This window comes from Heliconius melpomene, chromosome 6 (assembly GCF_056956725.1).
Source record: "Heliconius melpomene rosina isolate 202511_hmr_F chromosome 6, ASM5695672v1, whole genome shotgun sequence".
Lineage (NCBI taxonomy): Eukaryota > Metazoa > Arthropoda > Insecta > Lepidoptera > Nymphalidae > Heliconius > Heliconius melpomene.
In genome coordinates, this window is record NC_140394.1 from 7875171 (window position 1) to 7898172 (window position 23002).

At 31.9% G+C, this 23002-nt stretch overlaps 1 protein-coding gene across 2 annotated transcripts; it reads left to right on the forward strand.

The window, feature by feature from the left end:
* Positions 1–2: 2 nt before the first annotated feature.
* Positions 3–22764, forward strand: Vha100-2 (V-type ATPase subunit a family protein Vha100-2). 2 transcript variants are annotated; one of them, XM_085186712.1, is made up of 15 exons: positions 3–159; positions 12321–12465; positions 14946–15122; positions 15971–16131; positions 16521–16701; positions 17040–17216; positions 17443–17655; positions 17948–18098; positions 18452–18825; positions 19066–19175; positions 19396–19523; positions 19827–20050; positions 20568–20799; positions 21927–22098; positions 22521–22764. In XM_085186712.1, exons 2-15 carry the CDS (start codon positions 12349–12351, stop codon positions 22615–22617), a joined length of 2514 nt encoding a protein of 837 aa, XP_085042838.1. In that variant the 5' UTR covers positions 3–159; positions 12321–12348; the 3' UTR covers positions 22618–22764. The 2 variants fall into 2 exon arrangements, with proteins under 2 accessions (XP_085042838.1, XP_085042837.1); XM_085186711.1 differs by lacking the exon at positions 3–159 and adding an exon at positions 412–569.
* Positions 22765–23002: the final 238 nt, after the last annotated feature.

Below are 23002 nucleotides of genomic sequence, written 5' to 3' on the forward strand. Positions count from 1 at the left end.
TCGAGGTCGCGGAGGCTGCGCGGGCGCAGTGCTACCAACGTTACGCCGCGATCACGAGATATATCTCATCTTCCTTATCGTCAGCTGATATTAGTTGACTTGCGCACGAGATCTTGTGTGCTTCAGGTTCATTTTAGTGGCCACCTAAGGAGTATTTAAGTAAGTATATTTCTAAGGATATATTTTATGTAGTTTTTAGGTGTGAACTTGTATGTAGATGTATGCATAATTGTATATGTATTATGTATCACGTGAAATTGACATTGCGTTGAAATTCCATTTGCTGTTAAAACTCCTTTTCTTCTCTTATCTAATTACATATATGAAAAGGATCTAATAAAAGCTGAAACTTGTACATATATTATAGATGGCATATAATAGAATATGTTAAAATAAATATAAAAAATCTAGAACTAGCTTTTCAATGAGCAAATTAACGTAGTAATCATGAAGTTGTCCCAGTCACATGCTCGGGGGCACCAACATAACTGCCATTCAGTTTGTTCTCGCGCGTCCGTCGTGTTGTACGTGAACTGTGGTGTCAATCAACTCTAAAAACACGATAACTGGTGCGTTTTTAAATACAATTTTCTCACTCATTACCTAGTTAATAAGCCATATTTAAATTTAATTGTAATTAATAATCGTATTTTTGCCTTATTTGCATAGAAATTTATTATATGCGCTACGGCTAATGCGTTTAAATACTGGTTTCCTATCAGTTGACTTTGCTGAGAGCATACAATTAATTTACTTTATAAGAAGTTAAGGTATTTTTTTACAATTTTAAATTTAAAAGATTATATCATTTCTATAAATATACAAAGAAGAGCAATATTTCATTCCTATACATTTTTTTGAATGTCTACTTACATTATTATTTTTCACCTATGCAAATGTGTGTTTAATTTATAAAAAGATTCTTGTAATTTTAATAGGTATATTTATTTTTTTAGTTTATCGCTTTTATGCTTCACGTTTGATTTCTCAAAAAATCTTGTTTGTTTCTGTATTATTTAACTTCTATTATAACTAGCTGTGGCTTCCTTTGAGTGGGAAAGTAAATTAGAAAAAACTCGGTAAAATTATAATTGATATTTTTTATTAATAAGACAAATTATTATTTTTTAAATATTCTCTATACAATGAACACTAATAAAATTTTAATCAATTTGATCTTTTATAGTTATCTTGTAGAAATTTTGTCGAAGAAAATACTTTGAATTGATTTAAATACAATTCGTTTTGTGTTTTTTTTTAGAATGTCCCAAATGTTATTCATGTACATAATATTAATTTTGTCAACTTTGAGCTATGTAATAGAACCTATTTATATTGAATTTTGGAATAAAAAATGTTACATGGTAGGATTTGAATGTCCACAAACCAAACCAACTATCTTGCATTATAACCATTTTGCTGGCAATGTGCTCTAATTATATTTTATTATTTAAATTTTGTCGTGATATTAAGCTGGCTTAGCTATTATTATATATCTATACTAATATAATAAAGCGGAAGAGTTTGTTTGTTTGTTTGTTTGTTTGTTTGTTTGTTTGTTTGTTTGTTTGTTTGTTTGTTTGTTTGAACGCTAAGATCTCTGGATCTACTGGTCCGATTTACTATGTTTTTATTTTGTATTAAAGCTGCATTCTTCAGAAGTGCTATAGGCTATATAACATTACATTACACATATATACTAATATATTTTAAAGTACTTTCTAATTTGACATGCAATTTATTCTGCCATGTTAATAACAACCGTCGCGTCGCTACACAACCGTTACCGCGACATTTTGATATTCATCCTTATGAAAATAAATATAATAGTCACTTTTAGCATTTTATCTAGATTGAAATTATAGTTTACAGTATAACATTCTAATAAATAATTAAGGAGATGTCACTGATTCGAAATCACCTAGCCTTCGGGCGGCATAGTGTGAGTATGACCGACGCGAAAATATTCTTATAGTCCAAGCAGGCGTAGCCGCGTCCGGGTCCACTAGTACTAATATATTTATTATAACAATCTCTCTGTCAGTTACAAATTATAAGGTGAAACAATACATACTTTAAATAACAGCGATAGGCGATAATGATATTGTTTTGCAATTAGCTATGTTTTTTCCAACACCTAATATAATTATGAACTATATAGAAATAAAATAATGAGGATAGTCGTGGCGGTGGGGCACAAGTGTGTGTCTGAAAACGCTACTGGTGGTGGGTTCCATCCCCACACGAGGAAATGAAATATCTAGTTTTGTTTCTTCGCTCGCACCGTTGGCTTCTGTCATTCAACAAGCAATGCATTTCGTCGGAAAATATTGAACGGAGTGTCTTAACACTAGGTTCCCTTTGCCTACCATGCTGTTTGCGGGATACAGCGTGAAGCTGAAAAAAATAATAATAACCGGCCGGACATATTTATGCAACAATTTAAGGTACATGTTTATAGGAAGAAAGGGTTAAAAAAACTGTACTAAATTTTTTACCGCCATACATTTCCCACAATACTTTGAGAACCATACTGATTCTCTTTAGAAAAACTCATTGTAACCTTTGCTCTTTACACATTAGCATTACGCCTCTTTCTGCTAAGTAGGCACAAACATAGGTATTCGTTGTTTAAACTTTGGAATTCATCTTTTTAAATTATTTCTTGTGTAATTATTGGAAATTTCTTGTAAGAATTTGAAACATCTAAGTAAACACAACTTTCTAGTAAGTTAATAATTCTGTTTTATTAAAAAATATATACGTTTCGGCTAACAGATTAATGAAAATCCGTTAGTACATAAGTAGTGTGGCAAATTTTACAACATTATAATCCAATATAAACTAGTACTTACGTTCTAGTTTGAATTAAGATTAACATATTAGTTTATCGCGAGACGAAATGTAATTCATCTTCGTGTCTTACAATCTGACATTGCTTTGAAATATCTTATATATAGATAGATAGATAGATAGATAAGATTTATCTGTTGATGGGCAGCACGTTTACACTTATGTTTGCTTGAGAAATTCTTATCTGCAAACTAAGTTATGTAAGGGCCATGTTAAATAAAAAAATAAAAGTTAAAGTGATTTTAATAAACTTATTTTAGTATAAATTATAACGTGTCCTACACATAGCCACATGTAGTGTCAAGACACTCTGTTCCTCATTTTACCGTGAATATTGTAGACATATGTGCTGAGTGGTGGAACTCGACGCCGCGCGTTTCGACACCAGAGCTAAGAAATGAAAATATACATTTAAATAAGCATTTCTTTTCCTCAAGTATGAATCGAACCCACAACCAGTCGCGTTTACAATCACACACTTGTGCCTTTGCGCAACGTTTGGTCTCTTAGCCTTATTTAATCAATTTATTATACAACTTTGTACTCTTAAGGTAGTAAAATAATGACACCATTTTTTTTTTATTTTACAAAATTAAGAACACCTACATCGATAGTGACTGTATTCTCATTATGTAAAATAAATTATATACATATATACATATTATTCGCATTAAAAGGTAATATTAATTAAATTAAATTTCTTTTTTAATAAATATTAATATGTATGTAGTTTAATTCGTTACGATAGATATTATGTATGTACCTATAGCATTTATACGTACATTATTAATTTTAATAATTTTATTACATACATAATATAATATATTCAAATATATATGTATACGTAGATAGAGGCCGGTCGTGGCGCAGAGGCACAAGGGTGTCACTGTAAAACGCCACAGGTTGTGGGTTCGATTCTAATTGGAGGAAATAAAATATTTACTATTTTCATTTCCTCGCTCTCTGGTACGGAGGCAAAACGCGGCTTTGAGTCCCGCCACTTAACCCGCAATTCTCCAGAATTCGGCGATAATTGGGGAACATTCTTAACATTTTTTGTCTACCCTGTTGTCTGCGGGATACAACGTGAAGTTGAAAATAAAAACATATAGATAGTAGATACTTTAGTACGCTCACATCAGATCAATCAAAGTACATGAATGTCCTATTTCTCCTCTTTTGTTATTTTTACTTTCTAGTAAGTCATTTTGTCCTGAACGCCAATTGAGTACCGAATTAAATTTGGATAAAAACATTTTCAAATACTTAATTTCAACAATAAATTGCACTTATTACACTTGTCAGAAGTGCATTTTATTATAAAAGTGTGTTCTTTACATTGCCATTAGGAGGTATTGTCGCTAGCTTCAATTAATACGGCATTAGATATATTATTTTTTTAGTAAAAATACTATAGCCTGTAATTACAAAGACTGATATTATTTTTTTTGAATTCTAAATTATTATTGATGTTAAAACATTCGAATTATTTAAAGTATTTTTACTGTAATACTGTAATAGCTATATGATTAAAGTGTGTCGGTTCAGCTGTGACTAATGTTAACAAATATTAGCCTAAGGCTCGATATGATAAAAATGATGTAGAAATCACTTACTTTGTATAAATATAAATATCACGTATGTTATACAAACTGATATATTTGGCCTATCTAATTTTTTTTTTAATAAATTCTCCATATTTACAATATTAGTTGTTATATTTTTAAATATCTAAAGCAATAGGCAACAAAATTTGTAATTTTTAGCAACCTAATAACACTAAAAAATATTTTTAAGAGTTATTTAAGTTCGTCATACGAGATGAGAGAGAAACACAAAAAGCAATTAGGCTTTCAATTGAATCTTACAAGTTATTCCTTGCAGATTTTTTAATATTTTATCATACTTTTATATCTGAGGAATGGAGCGACATTAAGGAACATTATTATGGAATTTATGAATCGCTCTCAACTTTGAGATCGATCTTGAGATGCTTGATTTTAATTTATGAATGAAAACGGCACCTTAAAACTCATAGATAAAACAAGTCTTTCTGAATACAACAATCTACCTACTTTATAATAAGTTTTACACTTTGTCAACATATTTTACGTAAAAGCTAAATATTATGTAAATTACGAAATAGCCGTAAGGTGTGTAATGCGATAGTTCTACTCTATAAAAATAAAATAATGACGGCAGCACATACGGATTTCTTTTTTATTTACATTTTACAATGTACTGAACACACCATTGTTCACGAACAAACATTGGACAGCCCAGTAACGTAAATGTAAAATTTAAAAATTCAGATTTTGAATTCTGACATTAAATTGAGGTTAACATTTTTAAAATATTTTAAAAGATCATAATGTAGCTTAATAAAACAACTAATGCCCGGAAATTTAGATAATAAAAGTAACGTGTGTCAACACAAGACTACATTTACAGTTGTAAATATTTATTTTGGAAACTTCCAATTTATTTTTCATTCGATCGTTTGCATTTTGTGGAATCTAAGAGAATGTAGTGATAAATTCTCTATTCTATTCTCTCTATTCAGAACTCAACGCCTCGCTTATTTAAGCAACCTACAAAATACTTATTAATTAATAAAATCTTTACAAATGTTTGTTAAATTTGCGACATATTTACTATTGAGATAATTTATTTTAAATTAAATCTTTATTCATAAATACGAGTATGTGGAATGTTTATCATGAGAACTGCTTTGTTTTACATATCAATATTTAAGTAGCAACTAACCATGTATAATTAGCTAATGGTTGGAGCATAAATAAAAAAATATACCTAATAAGAGGCCGTCATGGAGCAGCGGTACAAGGGTGCGACTGTAACGCGACGATTGTGGGTTCGATCCCCACTCGAGGAAGTGAAATATTTATTTACGTTTATATTTCTATTTCTTTCGCTCTGGTGTCGAGGCAAAAAGCGGCAGAACTCATTCTGCCACTCAACACGCAATGCCTCCAGAATTCGGCAGAAAGTGGGGAACGGAGTGTCTTAACACTAGGTTCCCTCTGCCTACCCTGCTGTGTGCGGGATAGAGCGTGAAGCTGATTTTATTTTACCTATAAAGAGTGGTTTAATGCAAATAACAATGTATAAATTTTATCCTTTACATAGAATTCGCTATAAATATATTCATGGCACAAATAGCTATGCAACAATATTAGCATGCCGTCATCGTCGGTTACCTGTTGTATCGCCTAAATTTAGTAGGTTTAAAATACCCACCAACACACACCAATTGTTTACCGATTATCTTTGTAGTTTATCCAGATTTTGGCTTACTGTATTGAATCACGCTGTATCCCGCGAAAGCAGGATCGGTCAACCTAATGTTAAGACACTCTGTTACCCAATTTCCGCGGAATTGCGTGGCGGATCTCAACACCGCGCTAACAACGCGACTGGTCCCAAACTATATTATTATACCGTACTAAAAGCTTCTTGTAAAAAATGCAATATCATTGTAATATAATAAAATGCAGCATTATATACGAGTAGGTACGTCTTTAAAATGACGCAGGTATTAGAACACTTGACAAGTGTTTAAAACTGCTTAACGTGTTTCAAGATTTAATTAAAATGTCATTCGAGGTGGTATTCAAATATACTTATGTATATTTTTAAAATGTATTTATGCGTTTACAGTTCCACCTTTACGGGTACATGTAGTTTGTGCTTAGGGCCCCCGATCTCACTCTTCTCTCTTTTAACCGAGTTTCTCCTTCTATTGGGGATCAAAATTCGTTTGTCTCTAAATACCCTGACATGTACTAACAAAGCACTGGCTGGATGTTTTCTTGGTAACATCCTTGATAATGATAGATTTTTTAAAGAAATTAATTACTTCATTCATCAATTATACTACAATTCATTTCAAAAGAGCTTGGAGCTTTTGTACCCATCAGCCCATCAGCCATTACGCAATCTTTGGAAACCGAATAAGTAAGCTATTCTCTATATAATTACAATATACGATGTAGTAATAGAAAACAGTTAAATATATAGAAAGACTAGCGGCCCGCTCGCGGTTACACCCGCGTGAACTATGTTATTATTAATTTCTGTCTCCATGACTACGTCATAGTGACGTCTATGCAAAATTTAAACCTTCTAGCATTTGTAGTAACGAAGTTTCATACAAACTTTCAACCCCAAAATCAACCCCTTAGAAGTCGAATATTGCAAATTTCCGTCTTAGCAAGCACCTACGTCCTATAAATAACTCCTATGCAAAATTTGAGATTCCTAGCACATGTAGTTTCTGAGATTTCGTGATGAGTAAGTGACCTTTCGATTTTATATATATAGATTAAGACTTGCCTAGGGCCTAAATGGACATGAGTTAAAAAAGATCGACAAGACAAAGGTCACAGTATCCGGAAGCCGGATAATTATACCGGAAAAATACTATTGCGGCACAGCACGGCGGCCTTACACTACTGCATGGACGTGAATTTTAAATATCACTCCTGACTAAAGACCACCAGACCATAAAATGATTTACTAAAATGTTTTAGTATGTATTGTTTTTTAAATGTGCAATTGATTTCTTATTGTTTAAATTAGCTTCACACGGTATCTTGCACACAGTCGGGTAAGTAAAGGGAACGTAGTGTTAAAACACTTCGTTCCTAATTTTCCGCCGAATTCTGAACGCTTTGTCTCGACACACAAGATCGAAGAAATATACATTTGAATAAATAATCCATTTCCTCGAGTGGGTATCGAACCCACAACCAGTCGCATTTTAATTATGTATGGCTGTTGATTGATAACTTGCAAAGGTCATATAAAGTAAAATACCTGTAGTAAATTGTATTTTGTTAACGACGGTTTTACATTTTAACATTTTCTCATTATAATAATCATATTCATATATGCACGTCTCATATCTATTATTAGTGAAACAATAATTAAACTTGAAGTGAAAAAACAACGTTTAACTTTGAAGGTTACTTCTTAAACACTAACATGACTATTTACTGTGTTTGGAGAAACGTTACTAATTGGCTTTATTCTGTTAATCAGCTAATCTCATAATAATATGTTTGTATTTTAAAATTTAGGTATGAAACACCCGTGATTCATGGCTTCGTAATGGTTTGGAATGTTATACCTACACCATATTTTTTATAAATACTTCATATCCTCGAGTGGGAATCGAACCCACTACCTGTCACGTTTACAGTCACTCAAATTGGCCTGTATTCTATCCAGATATTTAATATACAGTTCTTTAGTTACTAACAAATAGTTCGTTAGGTCAAATATGTTTGCCTATATTTTTAAATTATACATAGTCCTAATATAAGAGAGCAAGTAGAGGATGGCCAATATATCTCTTGGTTCTATTCGATTATTCCACAACCTATACACATTAAATTCATAATAAAATATTAAATCATTAATATTTAATTGATTATTTTCATTTTATTTATTCATTATTTTCATTCTTTCATTCCTATTTATACCATGAACGCAATTTTGTTTCTGGAAGTGCGGTCTGCGAACAGTTTAAACACCATAACTTTTATGTGCAAGGAAGTTTATCCTGTAAACCTGTTTATTTAAGAATGTATATAGTTTGCTTTCAACTTCTATAGTGATGAATACCTCTAACATTTTGCAGAATTCTCTCACGTACCATTCGTGAATCGAATAAACCGGGTTTAGTAAATGCAGGAGATACGTCACAATTACTTATATATTTTCTTTAAAAATATTAATGATACTAAGATTTAGTTATATCTACTTAGTTAGATTTTTTAAATACAAAACCAAATATAAAGGATTCTTTTTATTTTCCTACTGGAATATCAACTGCACAAACAAAAACTATTAAAGATTCAGTTGATTTAACACTATACACAAGAAAAAGCATGGCTACCACAAAAACTAACCTTCTATCGGGTCGTAGCATATTTGCAGTCTCATTGAGGGAATCTAAATAGACGTATAATTTAGACAAAAAGTACATTGACGTTTTTTTTATAAAAAAAATAGTTTTTTCCAGTGTACCGGAAGCTAAAACAATAATACAATTGACTTAATGGCAATAATAAAGGTAATAAATAATAGAGGTAATTTTCGAAATATAATTTTAATCGTTTACGTCATTGTATGCTTCCATACAAAATGGAGGTAGACTGGTACACATATGAATAATGTATGAATGCAGGTGTTTAATTAATTAAAATAAGAAAAATTACACAATAACAAGGGTATTAACGAAATAAGGACAATCGATAACTAATTATTATTTTGTTATAAAAAACTGTCTGGACTAATATAAAAGACTAGCGGACGCGCGCAGCTTCGCTAGCTTATTTAGGGGTGAATTCTAATAAACCATGAAACATGTGTTCAATGAAATATTTTTAAGAGTCGAAATTTCAAATTTTATAAAAATCGGTGGCGATTTGAAGATTTTTCCATACAAACTTTCAACCCCTTATTTACACCTTTAGGGATTGAATTCTAGAAAACCATGAAACATGTGTTCAATTAAATACTTTTAAGAGTCCGAATTTCAAATTTTATAAAAATCGGTGCCGATTTAAAAAAATTTCCATACAAACTTACAACCCCTATTTCACCCCTTTAGGGTTATAATTTTTAAAATCCCTTCTTAGTGGATGTCCAGATTACGAAAGTAAACATCTGTTCAAATTTCACGTTTCTACGCACAGCGGTTACGGCTGTGCGTGCGTCTTACCTCAGTCAGTGAGGACAAGTCCTTTTATATATATAGATATTAAGAATGTATTTTATATGACACAAATATCAGGAAGATTATTGTTCTTATGTACCATTTTATAAACACTATTTCTATTTTAACGTATACTTTAATCATTATTTTTAATATGTAACTATACTATATATAAATACAAAAGAAATAGTTCATCATACCAGACTGTCTGCTTTGGCTTCAAAGGCTTTTAAGGGGTTTCTCAATTGCTAGATACTTTAAAAAGAATCTCTCATTTAAACGCTGAATTGAAATTATCAAATAAGACGTCCATGTAAAACATTGAAATATTGATTTAATATAAAAGTACCGGTTAAGTGCGAGTCAGACACCAAAGCTTCTGTATCAATGATTGTAGGTCAACGGCAAGTACAACTTATGAAAGTTGACAAACTTAAGTTTGCGGGTATATGCACTCATGAAATGAAGTACAAATATGTTTTAATCAAAATTTATACTAATTTCTACTTAATAAAAAATAATAAATTGTCTTAATAGATGGATCAAAGTAATCCTCTAAGGTTTTCGTTTTTACGAACGGACGTTGAGTTACGGAACTCTAAAAATCCATGATTGGTAACAAAAAGCAAAATTTAGATTTTATTACAAATTCAATTTTTATTGATAAAATAACAAATTCGTTCCTAATTAATTAAATTAATTTGAATTTCTTCTGATATATTAATAATAATAATATAATAAAACTAAAATTACTCTAACTATTAATACGATAATCAAAATGGAATTAATTAAGAGACCAACTGATCAAACTTTACGGCACTAATTGACACAGTTCGAGTACATACAAGCTATTGTTCGTCAATATCGCGTAGAAGAGTATGACATTATATAATGACTGTTTATATTTTAAATAGTCTTTTCAAATAAATATATCTAATATCTATATAATAAGAATTGATAGTTTCTTTATTTTCTTGGATATGTCTAACTTATCTATGTTCTTTTATTTTTTTTCCTGTATCTACAATATTAAGTGAGTATCTCCTTCGAAAATTTTCCAAAAGTTCCGGCACATAGCAGGTTAGGTAGACGGAACTTAGTGTTAAGACACTCCGTTCCCTACTTTCTGCTGAATTCTGAAGGCATTGTGTGTTGAGTGGTAGGACTCAACGCTGCGATTTGCCTCGACACCAGAGCGAAGAAATGGAAATATAAATTTAAATAAATATTTAATCTCCTCGAGTGGGGATCGAACCCACAACCAGTCGGTTTTACAGTCACACTTTGTGCCCCTGGGCTACAACTGGCCTTCCAAAACCAGGTTTCAAAATATAGATAGATTTAAAGTGTTTACAATCTACTTATTAATAGATAGGTACCAGATACTCAACTACGACAATTTTAGGTACTCGTCCTACATAACATTTTAGCTTTAATAAGGACGTGCGTTCTAACAATTTAATTTCCTTTCGAAGTCAATGTTCAATTTTGTTGTCAGCTCTTAGATACAACTAATATATTAGCTTACAAGAAAAAAAATATATTGTTTTATAATATTTATCTTAATACCAATAATAACGCTGTCATTACGTGGGCGAGTTTGATTGTAAAATCACAAAAAAAACTGGCTTCACACTATACCCGCACGCAGCAGGATAGGCAGAGAAAAAATCTAGTGTTAAGACACTTCGTTCCCCATTTTCTGCCTAATTCTGAAGGCATTGCGTGTTGAGTAGTGTGATCACCGCCACGCTTTACCTCGACACCAGAGCGAAAAAGATGGAAATAATAATTTGTATATTGATTCAGAGAGAGAGAGTTTACATTCTTCCCTTGAATCAAACTAAAGAAGGCAGAATATCAAAATTCTTTACTCAAGCCACAAAGGAGAATATTGAATAGGACTACCTACATATAAATATATTTTAAAATAGACTCTAAATGAGTTTGCAAACTATTATCTTGTTATCACGTCGGTCGTCACAGTAACAATTGATCGAAACAACTTACAATAATAATAACTGAGGCAATCATTTCTAACCTTGCGACGTAGAAAGGTGATCCAGTTGGTACTTGTTAGAACCGTGTCCCCATTCTAGATATCTAGCCAGTGTCATCCTTGAAATATTTGAGATACATATACTGGTTTGAATGGTCCGTAGTAAATAATTGTAATTGATTGCTAACTTGTTTCTTTTATTAACAATGGCAGCTTTGAGGTGTTCTAATATTATTGTCATTTTAAATACAATATTAATCCATTGAACGTTAAAGTTATAGCAAAATTCATTAAAAGTAAATACTATTAACAATAAATGCAATAGTGAAAACTGCATTTAAATCGGTGAAGCCATTTCTAAGATTAGCGTTCACGTATATAGACAAAAACGTAACGACATAATTTTGGAAAATCTCGGGTTTTATTATATTTATAAATGCCTCGATAATAGATTTTTCTATATATACTTTAATTGCTAATTACAATTTTTAATTTGTATTATTACATTATAAGAAATAATTAGCATAAGTGACGTGTTCGGTGTAAGTTATCTCGACTGACATCTTTATTAACGTTTACGAGTTTCACTTTTTATTGCCTTACTGTAATAATAAAATGTGTACATTGAAATAAGTATTATTTACAAATACAAGGAAAATTTATAATGAAATATCCGCCATTTATATTTGTATAGTTATTTATGAATTTATTTGTTGTTAATTTCAGACGCAAAAGGGACACATAGACCACCAAAATGGGGGCGATGTTCCGGAGTGAAGAGATGGCGCTCTGCCAGCTCTTCATCCAGCCTGAAGCGGCGTATACTTCCGTTTCAGAACTTGGTGAAGCTGGTTCTGTACAATTTAGAGATGTAAGTAGCCGAAAAATAACTAAAATAATCAATATGTTCTTTCAAGAGCCCGCATATATGCTTACATTTATTACTTTTACAAAAACTGATGTTGTGGCGTAGGGTACAAGCGCGTACTGTAAACACGACGGTTGTGGGTTCGATTCCCATCCGGAGAAATGAATCGGTCATGTATTAGTATTTTCATTTCTTCGCTCTAGTAACAAGGTAAAGCGCGGCATACAAGACGCAATCCTTTGAAAATTCCGCGTAAAGTGGAGAACGGAGTGTTTTAACACTAGATTTCCTCTGCTATATGCGAGATACAGTTGTTCAACTGCGGCGATTGAACGTCAAAAAGAATGTAATTGATTGAAAGTTTATATTTATTAACCTACATATATTACTAAGAATTCACTAGTATTTTTTGAGTTTCAAACCAGTTGTACAAGTAAATCTAGCTTATTGGTACTTTATAAGTATGTATTATGTAAGTTGCGTGAATGTGGATTACAAAATTGCTAATATCACAACACTCAGTGTGCACTTGATCTACTTAATAAGTACTTAGATCTGTATGTACGATGTACAAATCTATATAAGTATGTATATACCGATAAATTCAAATAATTTTATTCAAAATAAATATTATTAAAATATTTTTATTATTAATATTTTTTAAACGTCAAATAATCCACCACCAGTTCACTCAAGTTAATGCCTCAGACCTGAAAAGAACCGGCGCAAGAAACTCAGCAATAGATGATGATGGATGTAAATTTCTGTTTTGATATACAATTATTTAAACATAGACGGTACAAGTAATTTCTTCTATTATACATTATATTTACAACTAGGGACAAATTTATTAAGAAAATATGAAAATTACTAACTTATATATATTTCAAATCAACATATTAATTATATTGCATGATAAAACGTAAATAGAAAAAATAGAGTAGGTAAGTACTTATAATGTCAAACGTATATGAACCTACAACTATAACCATAATCACTAACAATTAGACCAATAAGAAGTATTTGTTAAATATTATTATGAACGAAGACATTGTTTAGTGACGTCAAATTATTTTTAATTTGGTACTTACTGTAGTCTACTTGAAATATCGTCAAGAGTGTTCCTAAGAACTACCTAATAGTATTTTAAAGGATTACAGTTTCGTTTTTACAAAAAGGCCTATTATATTGGTAACAAAAACATATTATTTTCTTTGAAAGCAGGTTAACTTATTTTTGTATCTACGTTCATGTGACGATTTACTAAATAGTATTTTTTTAAAAATACAGTCGAATTGATAACCTCCTTTTCTTACAGAAGTCGGTTAAAAACAGCTATTATTATGCTAATTATAGAAAAGCGTGTTCGGGTTTTGTTAAGTTATTTTTCTTTACCAAATGAATAATAATAAAATAGTTTAAATATTATAGGCAATTTTACATAACATAAATATTTTATATAAAATTATGTGAACTTGGACAATAATTCACGCGAAAGCAAAGGTTAGCAAGTTATTTCGAAGGTGGAACTTGACAAGGTGAACCTCTTACAACTTTCGCAGAACGATATATGGGACACCTGTAGAAATTTAACAACATAAAATATATAAGTATCTGAAATTTTCATATTTGAATAATTTCCTTGAGATTATACATAATCCTCGAGATTAAATATTTTCTTATTTAATATCTATAAATTTATGAATTTGTATGGTTAGTACAGTGTGTATATATTGAAATTTAAGGTATATTGTTGTTAGCTAATTAGAAACAGATAGATTCCCTTTTTTCTGTTAATAACAAATATTTGATGACAAACTTTTGTTTTTTAACACAGTTAAGTACCAAATAAAACTTTTATTGTAACTAATATATCTTATCATTGAATCTCTACAAAAAGTAATAAAATAATCATAATAGCGTGCTAGCTCTTAGCGTAGCTCTTATAAGAGCATGTCAAGCAATAAAAAATACGCCTCGTACCTTCTAATCTGTAAGCACATACCACTTTGAATGCAATCAAGTTGTCGACCCTGGACAAACGGGATTCTCTGGATCAAACAAAAAGGCAATTTTAATCATTAAATAAATTCCTCAGCCTAAGTGGCGCGCTTACTACTCGTAGTCGTACCTATACATGGACTTTTGCGATAAGATCTAGATCGGTCTTATTTTATTTTTTAAATTACCAACAAAAATGTCACAGATTTTACTGGAAATAAAAAAATAAACCTTCTGAAATATCAATAAAAAAGTTGTTAATATAGGTGTAAACGATTATGTCTTCTTTGTTTCTTCCAATGTATCTAATTTTTAAAACTTTTCCAGTTCAACTTTGCTTTTTTTCAACCTATCCAACGTTAAGTTGTTTCGTATAATTTCGTACAATAAATAAACACAATTAATATAGATAATTCCGAAATATCTGTACAGTTCGTTAATATATAGTAAACATTTTTTATATTTTTTTATTTAATTCACAGTTAAACCCCGACGTAAACGCATTCCAACGTAAGTTCGTGAACGAAGTGCGTCGCTGCGATGAAATGGAACGTAAGTTGCGCTACATCGAGGCTGAGGTGCATAAGGACAAGGTGCACGTACCGCCGGTTAAGGACATGCCTCGCGCACCTAACCCCAGGGAAATTATCGACCTTGAGGTAAGATATGAAAAAATAACATAAATAAATGTAAATTGAGCAAGCGTTGGACGGTAAATGCGACGGATGTGGGTTCGATTCCAAATCGGGGGAATGAATTTAATTTATTTTCATTTCCGCGTTCTAGTTACAAGGCAAACCGCGGCGTTGAGTTCCGCCGCTCAACACGTCAATAAATGACTTTTATATTCCTCATTTTACTACATATGACTACGCAGCACGCAAAGCCTAAAAATTCTTCGGCGGAAAGTGGGGAACGTAATGTCTTAACACTGTGCACTCTCCAACCTCGCTATAGGCGGGATACTATAATATAATAATAAACTAAACGTTTTCTCCAGTTCATTTGAACCCACTACTATTCCGTGATATAAGTATATATACACACCACGATAATGTTTCCAAAATATAAAACAATTAATAATAAAACTAATAACTTATTATTGTGTGCATTAACTAAATATACTTTGTCTATTGATATAATTGTTTGAAAAGTAATTACGTGTCTTATCGACAATAATTTTGTTACACATTATTAATCTTTTCAAATACTTAGTTGAAAAGCAGTTAAAATATATATTTTTAAAGTGTTATTTCACACTTATGAAAGAAAATACATTTTAGAAAATATAGAAAAATTTGAACGCCGAAATCCTTCTACGTTCAATTTTCTTATATATTTTCTAAAAAGTATTTCCTATGAGAAACTTGAATAAACTATAAAAAATTATACTAATGAAAGAATATTATATAGATTTGCATTTTAAATGTATAAAAAACTATTTTGGCCGAAGGTCCAAATTTGTCTTAAATTATTATTATTTATTGTATTTTTTTATATTTAACAGGCTCATTTGGAAAAGACAGAAAATGAAATTTTGGAATTATCGCACAATGCTACCAACCTGAAACAAAACTATCTAGAATTGACTGAATTAAGACATGTCTTAGAGAAAACTGAAGCTTTCTTCGTAGCACAAGAGGAAATTGGAATCGATTCATTGACTAAGTGAGTGTTTATTTTATTGCTTAGTTCTACACACAGTATGAAATTACACTAGTTTTGTCTGATTTCAATATTTTTTGACGGCAATATAAACAAGATATAATATTCCTTCATTTTAAGACTTTTGTATCTGTGGTATACCTACATATTTGTTATATTATTTTTATAAACAGTTATATAAAGCGAAAGTAAAATCTCAAAAGCTTGGCGAAAATGGAGAACAAATTGTCGTTAAGTTCTCTCTAACTACCCTATATTACAATGTTAAGATGCAAAAAAAACAGTGCAACTTACATTTTACAAATATAATACGGCGTCGTATTTTGTCTAACTACATATTTTTTAATAAATTATATTAAGAATATAATTAAATAAATTTAAAACCTCCAAAGGTCACTAATTTCCGACGAGACTGGGCAGCAAGCAGCAGCGCGCGGCCGTCTCGGGTTTGTAGCGGGCGTGGTGCAGCGCGAGCGCGTGCCCGCCTTCGAGCGTATGCTGTGGCGTATTTCAAGAGGCAATGTGTTCTTGAGACGCGCTGAGCTTGAAAAACCATTGGAAGATCCTAATACGGTATATTTTTATTATTTCATTAATATATTAAAGTAAAGTTACACAATTAATTACGTAATGTGATAAACGATTAATAGGGTTTTTATGGAACAGGAATCATAGAAAAAACATTCCAAGAAAGTAAATTGAAAAGCTAAAGAATTAGAATAACTGATCATTATCTTACTCTCTTATATTATTTAGATCGAAAAAGCAAAAATTTATTTTTTAATATTTAAATACCTGTCTATTAATTACTTATTTATCTCTTACACACTTTACTTTTTTAAGAATAGTAGCCAGTAAGCCGCTTTCTTCAATCTTACTTACTTATGTGAGAACTTACTTTACGTTTACAGGGCAACGAAATCTACAAAACTGTGTTCGTCGCTTTCTTCCAAGGTGAACAATTAAAATCCCGTATCAAGAAAGTATGTACTGGGTTCCACGCGTCGCTGTACCCGTGCCCACCTTCCAACACCGAGAGGCAAGACATGGTTAAAGGAGTCAGGACTCGTTTGGAAGATCTTAACATGGTATGATATCAGAATAAAATGAAATTGAATACATATATATAATAATACCTACTTAAAAATATAATATAACTGTAATAACTATAATATGTTTTTAAGAATACTTGAAATCTACTAGAAATAAACTCAGCCTACACTGCTACTAAATTTGTGTAAAACGAATCGTAATCGTACAACAGTCTATATTTTAATGAAGTAATTCCTAATCTATTCTTCTCCTCTAAAACAGGTCCTAAATCAAACCCAGGACCACAGACAACGTGTTCTCATGAGCGTCGCCAAAGAGCTTGGTAGTTGGTCCATCATGGTCCGTAAAATGAAGGCCATCTACCACACATTAAATTTATTCAACATGGACGTTACTAAGAAATGCCTTATCGGTGAATGCTGGGTACCTACTGCTGATTTACCAAATGTTCAAAAGGCACTAGCTGATGGATCGGTATGTATATATAAGTATTGATTTTTTAAGCGTGATTCCGTAAAAAAACCTAAATCTCTTGTTTATCGCCACATAGTCGTGATAAACCTGAAGTTAGCTGTAGCCTGTAGATAGGGCATATTAGGTTTTTCGATTTCTCACTTTAGAATGCGCAAAAGTTCAGAAAGCCTAACTTCAGGGCGGACACACTAAACAATTGTACTGTATAAATATATCTAAACAAAACTTGTATTTCTTAACGTAAACAAATATTTTTCTAAATAATTAACAAATGTTACTTATTAAATAACAGAACGCATGTGGAAGTTCCATTCCGTCATTCTTAAACTGTATCGAAACGGACGAAGTGCCGCCTACATTCAACCGCACGAACCGTTTCACTCGCGGCTTCCAAAACCTTATTGATGCTTACGGTGTTGCTTCTTACAGGGAATGTAATCCAGGTAAAGTAAACAATATATTTTAGTTTTTTTATTCCAGATATATATCATTGTCATAATAATTGAAAATTCACTTATTTTGAAAAACAAAGTCCCATTGAGTTTCTTACGCTGATTCTTCTCAGGCAGGTAGTAACTTTAGTGAAATTAGTAGTAATAATGGACAGATAGTAACTTTAGCTTAGAACTGGCAGTAAATTCTGTGGTATGCGAGTTACCAAAAAATATTTTTAGTAAGTAGGTATACATAAAACATACTTACACTTCTTTTCAAGGAGTTAGTCAAGTTAGTTATTTTATATAACAAATATCTTATATCAAATACTAGCTAATAATATTATTCTTTATTTCTTCAGCACTCTACACAATCATCACTTTCCCATTCCTTTTCGCTGTGATGTTCGGAGATTTGGGCCACGGCTTAATCATGGCCATGTTTGGCGCTTGGATGGTCATCAAAGAAGTCTCCCTTGCCGCTAAAAAATCTAACAATGAAATCTGGAACATTTTCTTCGCTGGTCGCTACATTATTCTTCTCATGGGCTGCTTCTCCATGTACACTGGAATTGTATACAACGACATTTTCTCCAAATCGATGAATATCTTCGGTACATCATGGGTCGTTCCCTATGATAATGAAACTCTCGAAGCCAACGCCGCTTTGTCAATGGACCCGAAAACTTCATATATCGACACACCATACTTCATTGGTATTGATCCTATTTGGCAAGTAAGTAATTTTTTCTTGATTATTGTTTTATATTTATGTTAATTTACACTAAAATATCTAACTTCTTCAATATTATAACAGATTAAAAATAAATAACAGAAGAATGAATTATTCTCATTTTGTCGTTCTGTTTATAAAACAAAGCGCGGCGTTGAGTTCCGCCACTCGATTTCTCCAAAGTAATCGATGCAGGAATATAAATGGGATAAAAAGTGAACCTAATAAAAATAATTGTTCTAGACTGCTGAAAACAAGATTATTTTCTTGAACTCTTACAAAATGAAACTGTCCATCATTTTCGGTGTCGTCCACATGATTTTCGGTGTTTGCATGAGTGTCGTTAATTACAAGTAAGTTAACACTTGGTTATCTTTAGAATATTTATTTGTAATAATTCGAATTAATTTTATGAGTCCTTGTAGTTAAATGTTCATGTCGTTATGTATCTTCCCTCTTATAATTTGTAAAAAAAAATTTAAGCTGAAAAAAATGTTTAATTGGAATGCCTATTTTATGGATTTATTTAGAAAGTGGAATAATATAACATTAATTTTATTATTTCTCGTTTAGTTTCTTCAAGCGTCGCTACTCAATCTTCCTGGAGTTCATCCCACAAGTCGTTTTCTTGTGTCTGCTCTTCTTGTACATGGTGTTCATGATGTTCTACAAATGGGTTGCCTACAGTACTTTAAATGAAGGTATTTATTATATTAAGTTCATTTTAGTGTACTTAGTTACACATATAAATAGAATAATAAATGGCCAGAAAGTAGGGAACGGAGTGTCTTAACACTAGCTTGGTTCTGCCAATTATATTTGGGAGATAGCATGAAAGCTGTTTAAAGGCAGCTATTATTAAGAAGAGGTATAAAGAAGCGAAACTTACCGTACTTATTTCGTGATCCTTTAAAAAGGTTCCTTTTTTTTATATACGTGGGACCCTAAAATAATAAATATTATATTTTTATTAAATAACTATTAAATTATATTTTTATTTCCAGAGCAAGCCTACACTCAAGGCTGTGCACCATCTGTCCTGATCCTCTTCATCAACATGATGTTGTTCTCCAGAACGGAGCCGGAGGACGGTTGTAACGAGTTCATGTTCGACGGCCAGGGTCTTGTTCAACGTGTGTTCGTACTTGTGGCTCTTTGCTGCGTGCCCGTCATGTTGTTGGGCAAACCTCTGTACTTGTTAGCCGCAAGTAAGAAGGAGCATGCTAAGGTTTGTTAGGAATTTATACAATATAAACATTTAAGTAGTAAATGAAGAAACTTGATGTTGTGAGTTCAATATTACTTGGGATAATTTATTTTATATCCTCGCTCTGATAAGATGTTGAGTTTTGCCACTTAAATGATCTCGATTTTGGGCGGAAAGTGGAGAATTGAGTGAATGGTTTCCTCTGCTTACACTGTTATATTCGGCATACAGTGTGAAGCTGAAAACTTTTTTAATTAAACTATGTTATGTACTTTATATAGAATCAATTTTAATACTTGCCACATTAAGTAAACTTATTAAGATATTTATTTTTTTAATAAGAAAGTACGTAAGGAAAGAATTTAAATATCTATACATATTAATGGGTATATGTATCAGGTATACAGAAGTTCTTTTATGACAATAAACACATATTTAATTACAAATTTTATTATACAGTCACTTTTAGCTTTTAGCTTTACTCTTTATAGCAGGCTATACTTTCATATTAATAATAATCTAAACAAATAACTTGCAGCCAGAACAGTCGAACGGCAGTGTAAACCAAGGTATTGAAATGCAAGAACAAACCGACATTAGTGCTGCCCCCAAACCTGAAGCCAAGTCGTCCGGCGGCCACGACCACGAAGACGAGCCTTTCAGCGAAATCATGATCCATCAAGCCATTCATACTATTGAATATGTACTCAGTACTATCTCTCATACAGCTTCGTATTTGCGATTGTGGGCTTTGTCTCTGGCTCACGCAGGTAATTACGATTTATTATAGTTGCTTATACCTATACAATAACTATATAACGTTTGATGTGACGCCATCGTGGTGCAGTTGTGTAACTTATGTGACTGTCGTTAGCACGTCGGGTTCGGTTCCCACTCGGCTGAATAAATTATTTAATATTTTCATTTTGTCACTCTGGTAACAAGACAAAACGCGGCGTTGAATTTTGCTACTCAACACAAAATATCTCGAAATTTAGGCGGAAAACAGAGTGTCTTAATAATAAGTTCCGTCTGCTTATCCCATGTGGGATACAGCATTTTTTTTAAGACCTTAGACCATTTTAAAGGGCATCAAGTCCCCTAAGCTGCACCGGGCAGCAAATACCCTAGCTACAACTAGCTACGCCACTGCAGTGTGGCCATGACTAGTCTACTTACAAGTACTTAGATCGAATGATTTTAAATCCTCCTTATTGTATAAAATGCGGAAAAGAAATAAAAATATAAATAAACTAGCGGACTAACTAGCTTCGCATGCGTATTTAGGGGGGAAATTTTAAAAAACCACGAAACATGTGTTCAATGAAATATTTTTAAGAGTCTAAATTAAAAATTTTTATGAAAATCGGTGGCGATTTAAAGATTTTTCCATACAAACTTTCAACCGCTTATTTGCACCCTTAGGGGGAGAATTCTAGAAAACGATGAAATACGTGTTCAACTAAATACTTTTAAAATTCTAAATTTCAAATTTTATAAAAATCGGGGCCGATTTAAATTTTTTTCCATACAAACTTTCAACCCCTATCTCACCCCTTTAGGGTTTAAATTTTTCAAAATCCCTTCTTCGTGGATGTCCAGATTACGAAAGTAAACATCTGTCCAAATTTCACCTTTCTACCATCAGCGGTTACGGCTGTGCGTGCGTCTTACTTCAGTCAGTGAGGACAAGTCCTTTTATATATATAGATTATATTTATAAACATATAAAAACTAAGTGATAAACGACGACACGACTATAAACGCCATGGTGGAGTGTTCGATTCCCATTCATGGAAAAAAATAATTTCATGTCGTTGCACTGGGTTCCTTCTACCTGTCCCGCCGTATGCGAGATACAGTGTGTGAACCTAAAAAAATATATCTTTATTTTCAGAATTGTCCGAGGTGTTATGGAACATGGTGCTCAGTTTCGGACTCAAGGACCATAACTACATTGGGGCCATAAAACTGTATGTAGCGTTCACTTTCTGGGCGCTCTTCACTTTGGCCATCTTGGTTATGATGGAAGGACTCTCCGCTTTCTTACATACATTGCGTTTGCACTGGTCAGTATTGTCTTTTCAATTGTAATAAATAAAAAATCTTCATTAAATCTTTGTTTCTTATTCAAATCGACTTTTGTTAGCACTTTTAAATTGTCGAAGGAACATAAATACCACGCTACCTCGGGAGACAGCTCTAAATTTAAACTTCTAATATTACTTATTAATGAGAGGAATTGCCGTCTTGGAATAATAGAGTAGTGTCGGGCTGTAAACATTATGGTTTTGGGCTCGATCCCTCTTTGATTAACGAATCATTTTCACTTTTCGGTAAGACAGAGCGAGGGGGAGCAAAACAAAACACTTTTGTCTGTACTACCGAAGTTATAGCTGCTATAGGTACTGCAAAATGTGCATATAATTATTTTTTATTTCTGCATGTTATTATGTAGATATTAAAAATTATCTTTTCTTTATACTTACAGGGTAGAGTTCATGAGCAAGTTCTACTCTGGTCTGGGTTACATTTTCCAGCCCTTCTGCTTCAAGACAATCCTCGAACAAGAGGAGAATGAAGATTAATTCAATTAAACATAATATAACAATTAACATTTCATTTGAAAAAAGTAGTTTAGTATTGATTGCAACAGTATTCGCATACAGTTTTTTAATGCAGTAGGTGCAAGGTCACAATGCATAGTTGTTGAATAAAATATTTGTGCATATTTATCTGATTGTTTTATTTGCAATGTCGTAAACGAGATTGCTTTTTCAAATGTTTTCCAATATCGCTATTAAAATTAAAAAATGTTAATTGTATCTATTACGCAAATGAACTCAAAATGTATATTCGCCTTTTTAAGTTATTTAGAAACTAAAGGTCAGTCTGTAAAAGCGATTGGTTGTGGGTTCGGTCTCCGCTCGAGGAAATGAAATATTTATTTAAATTTATATTTCCATTTCTTCG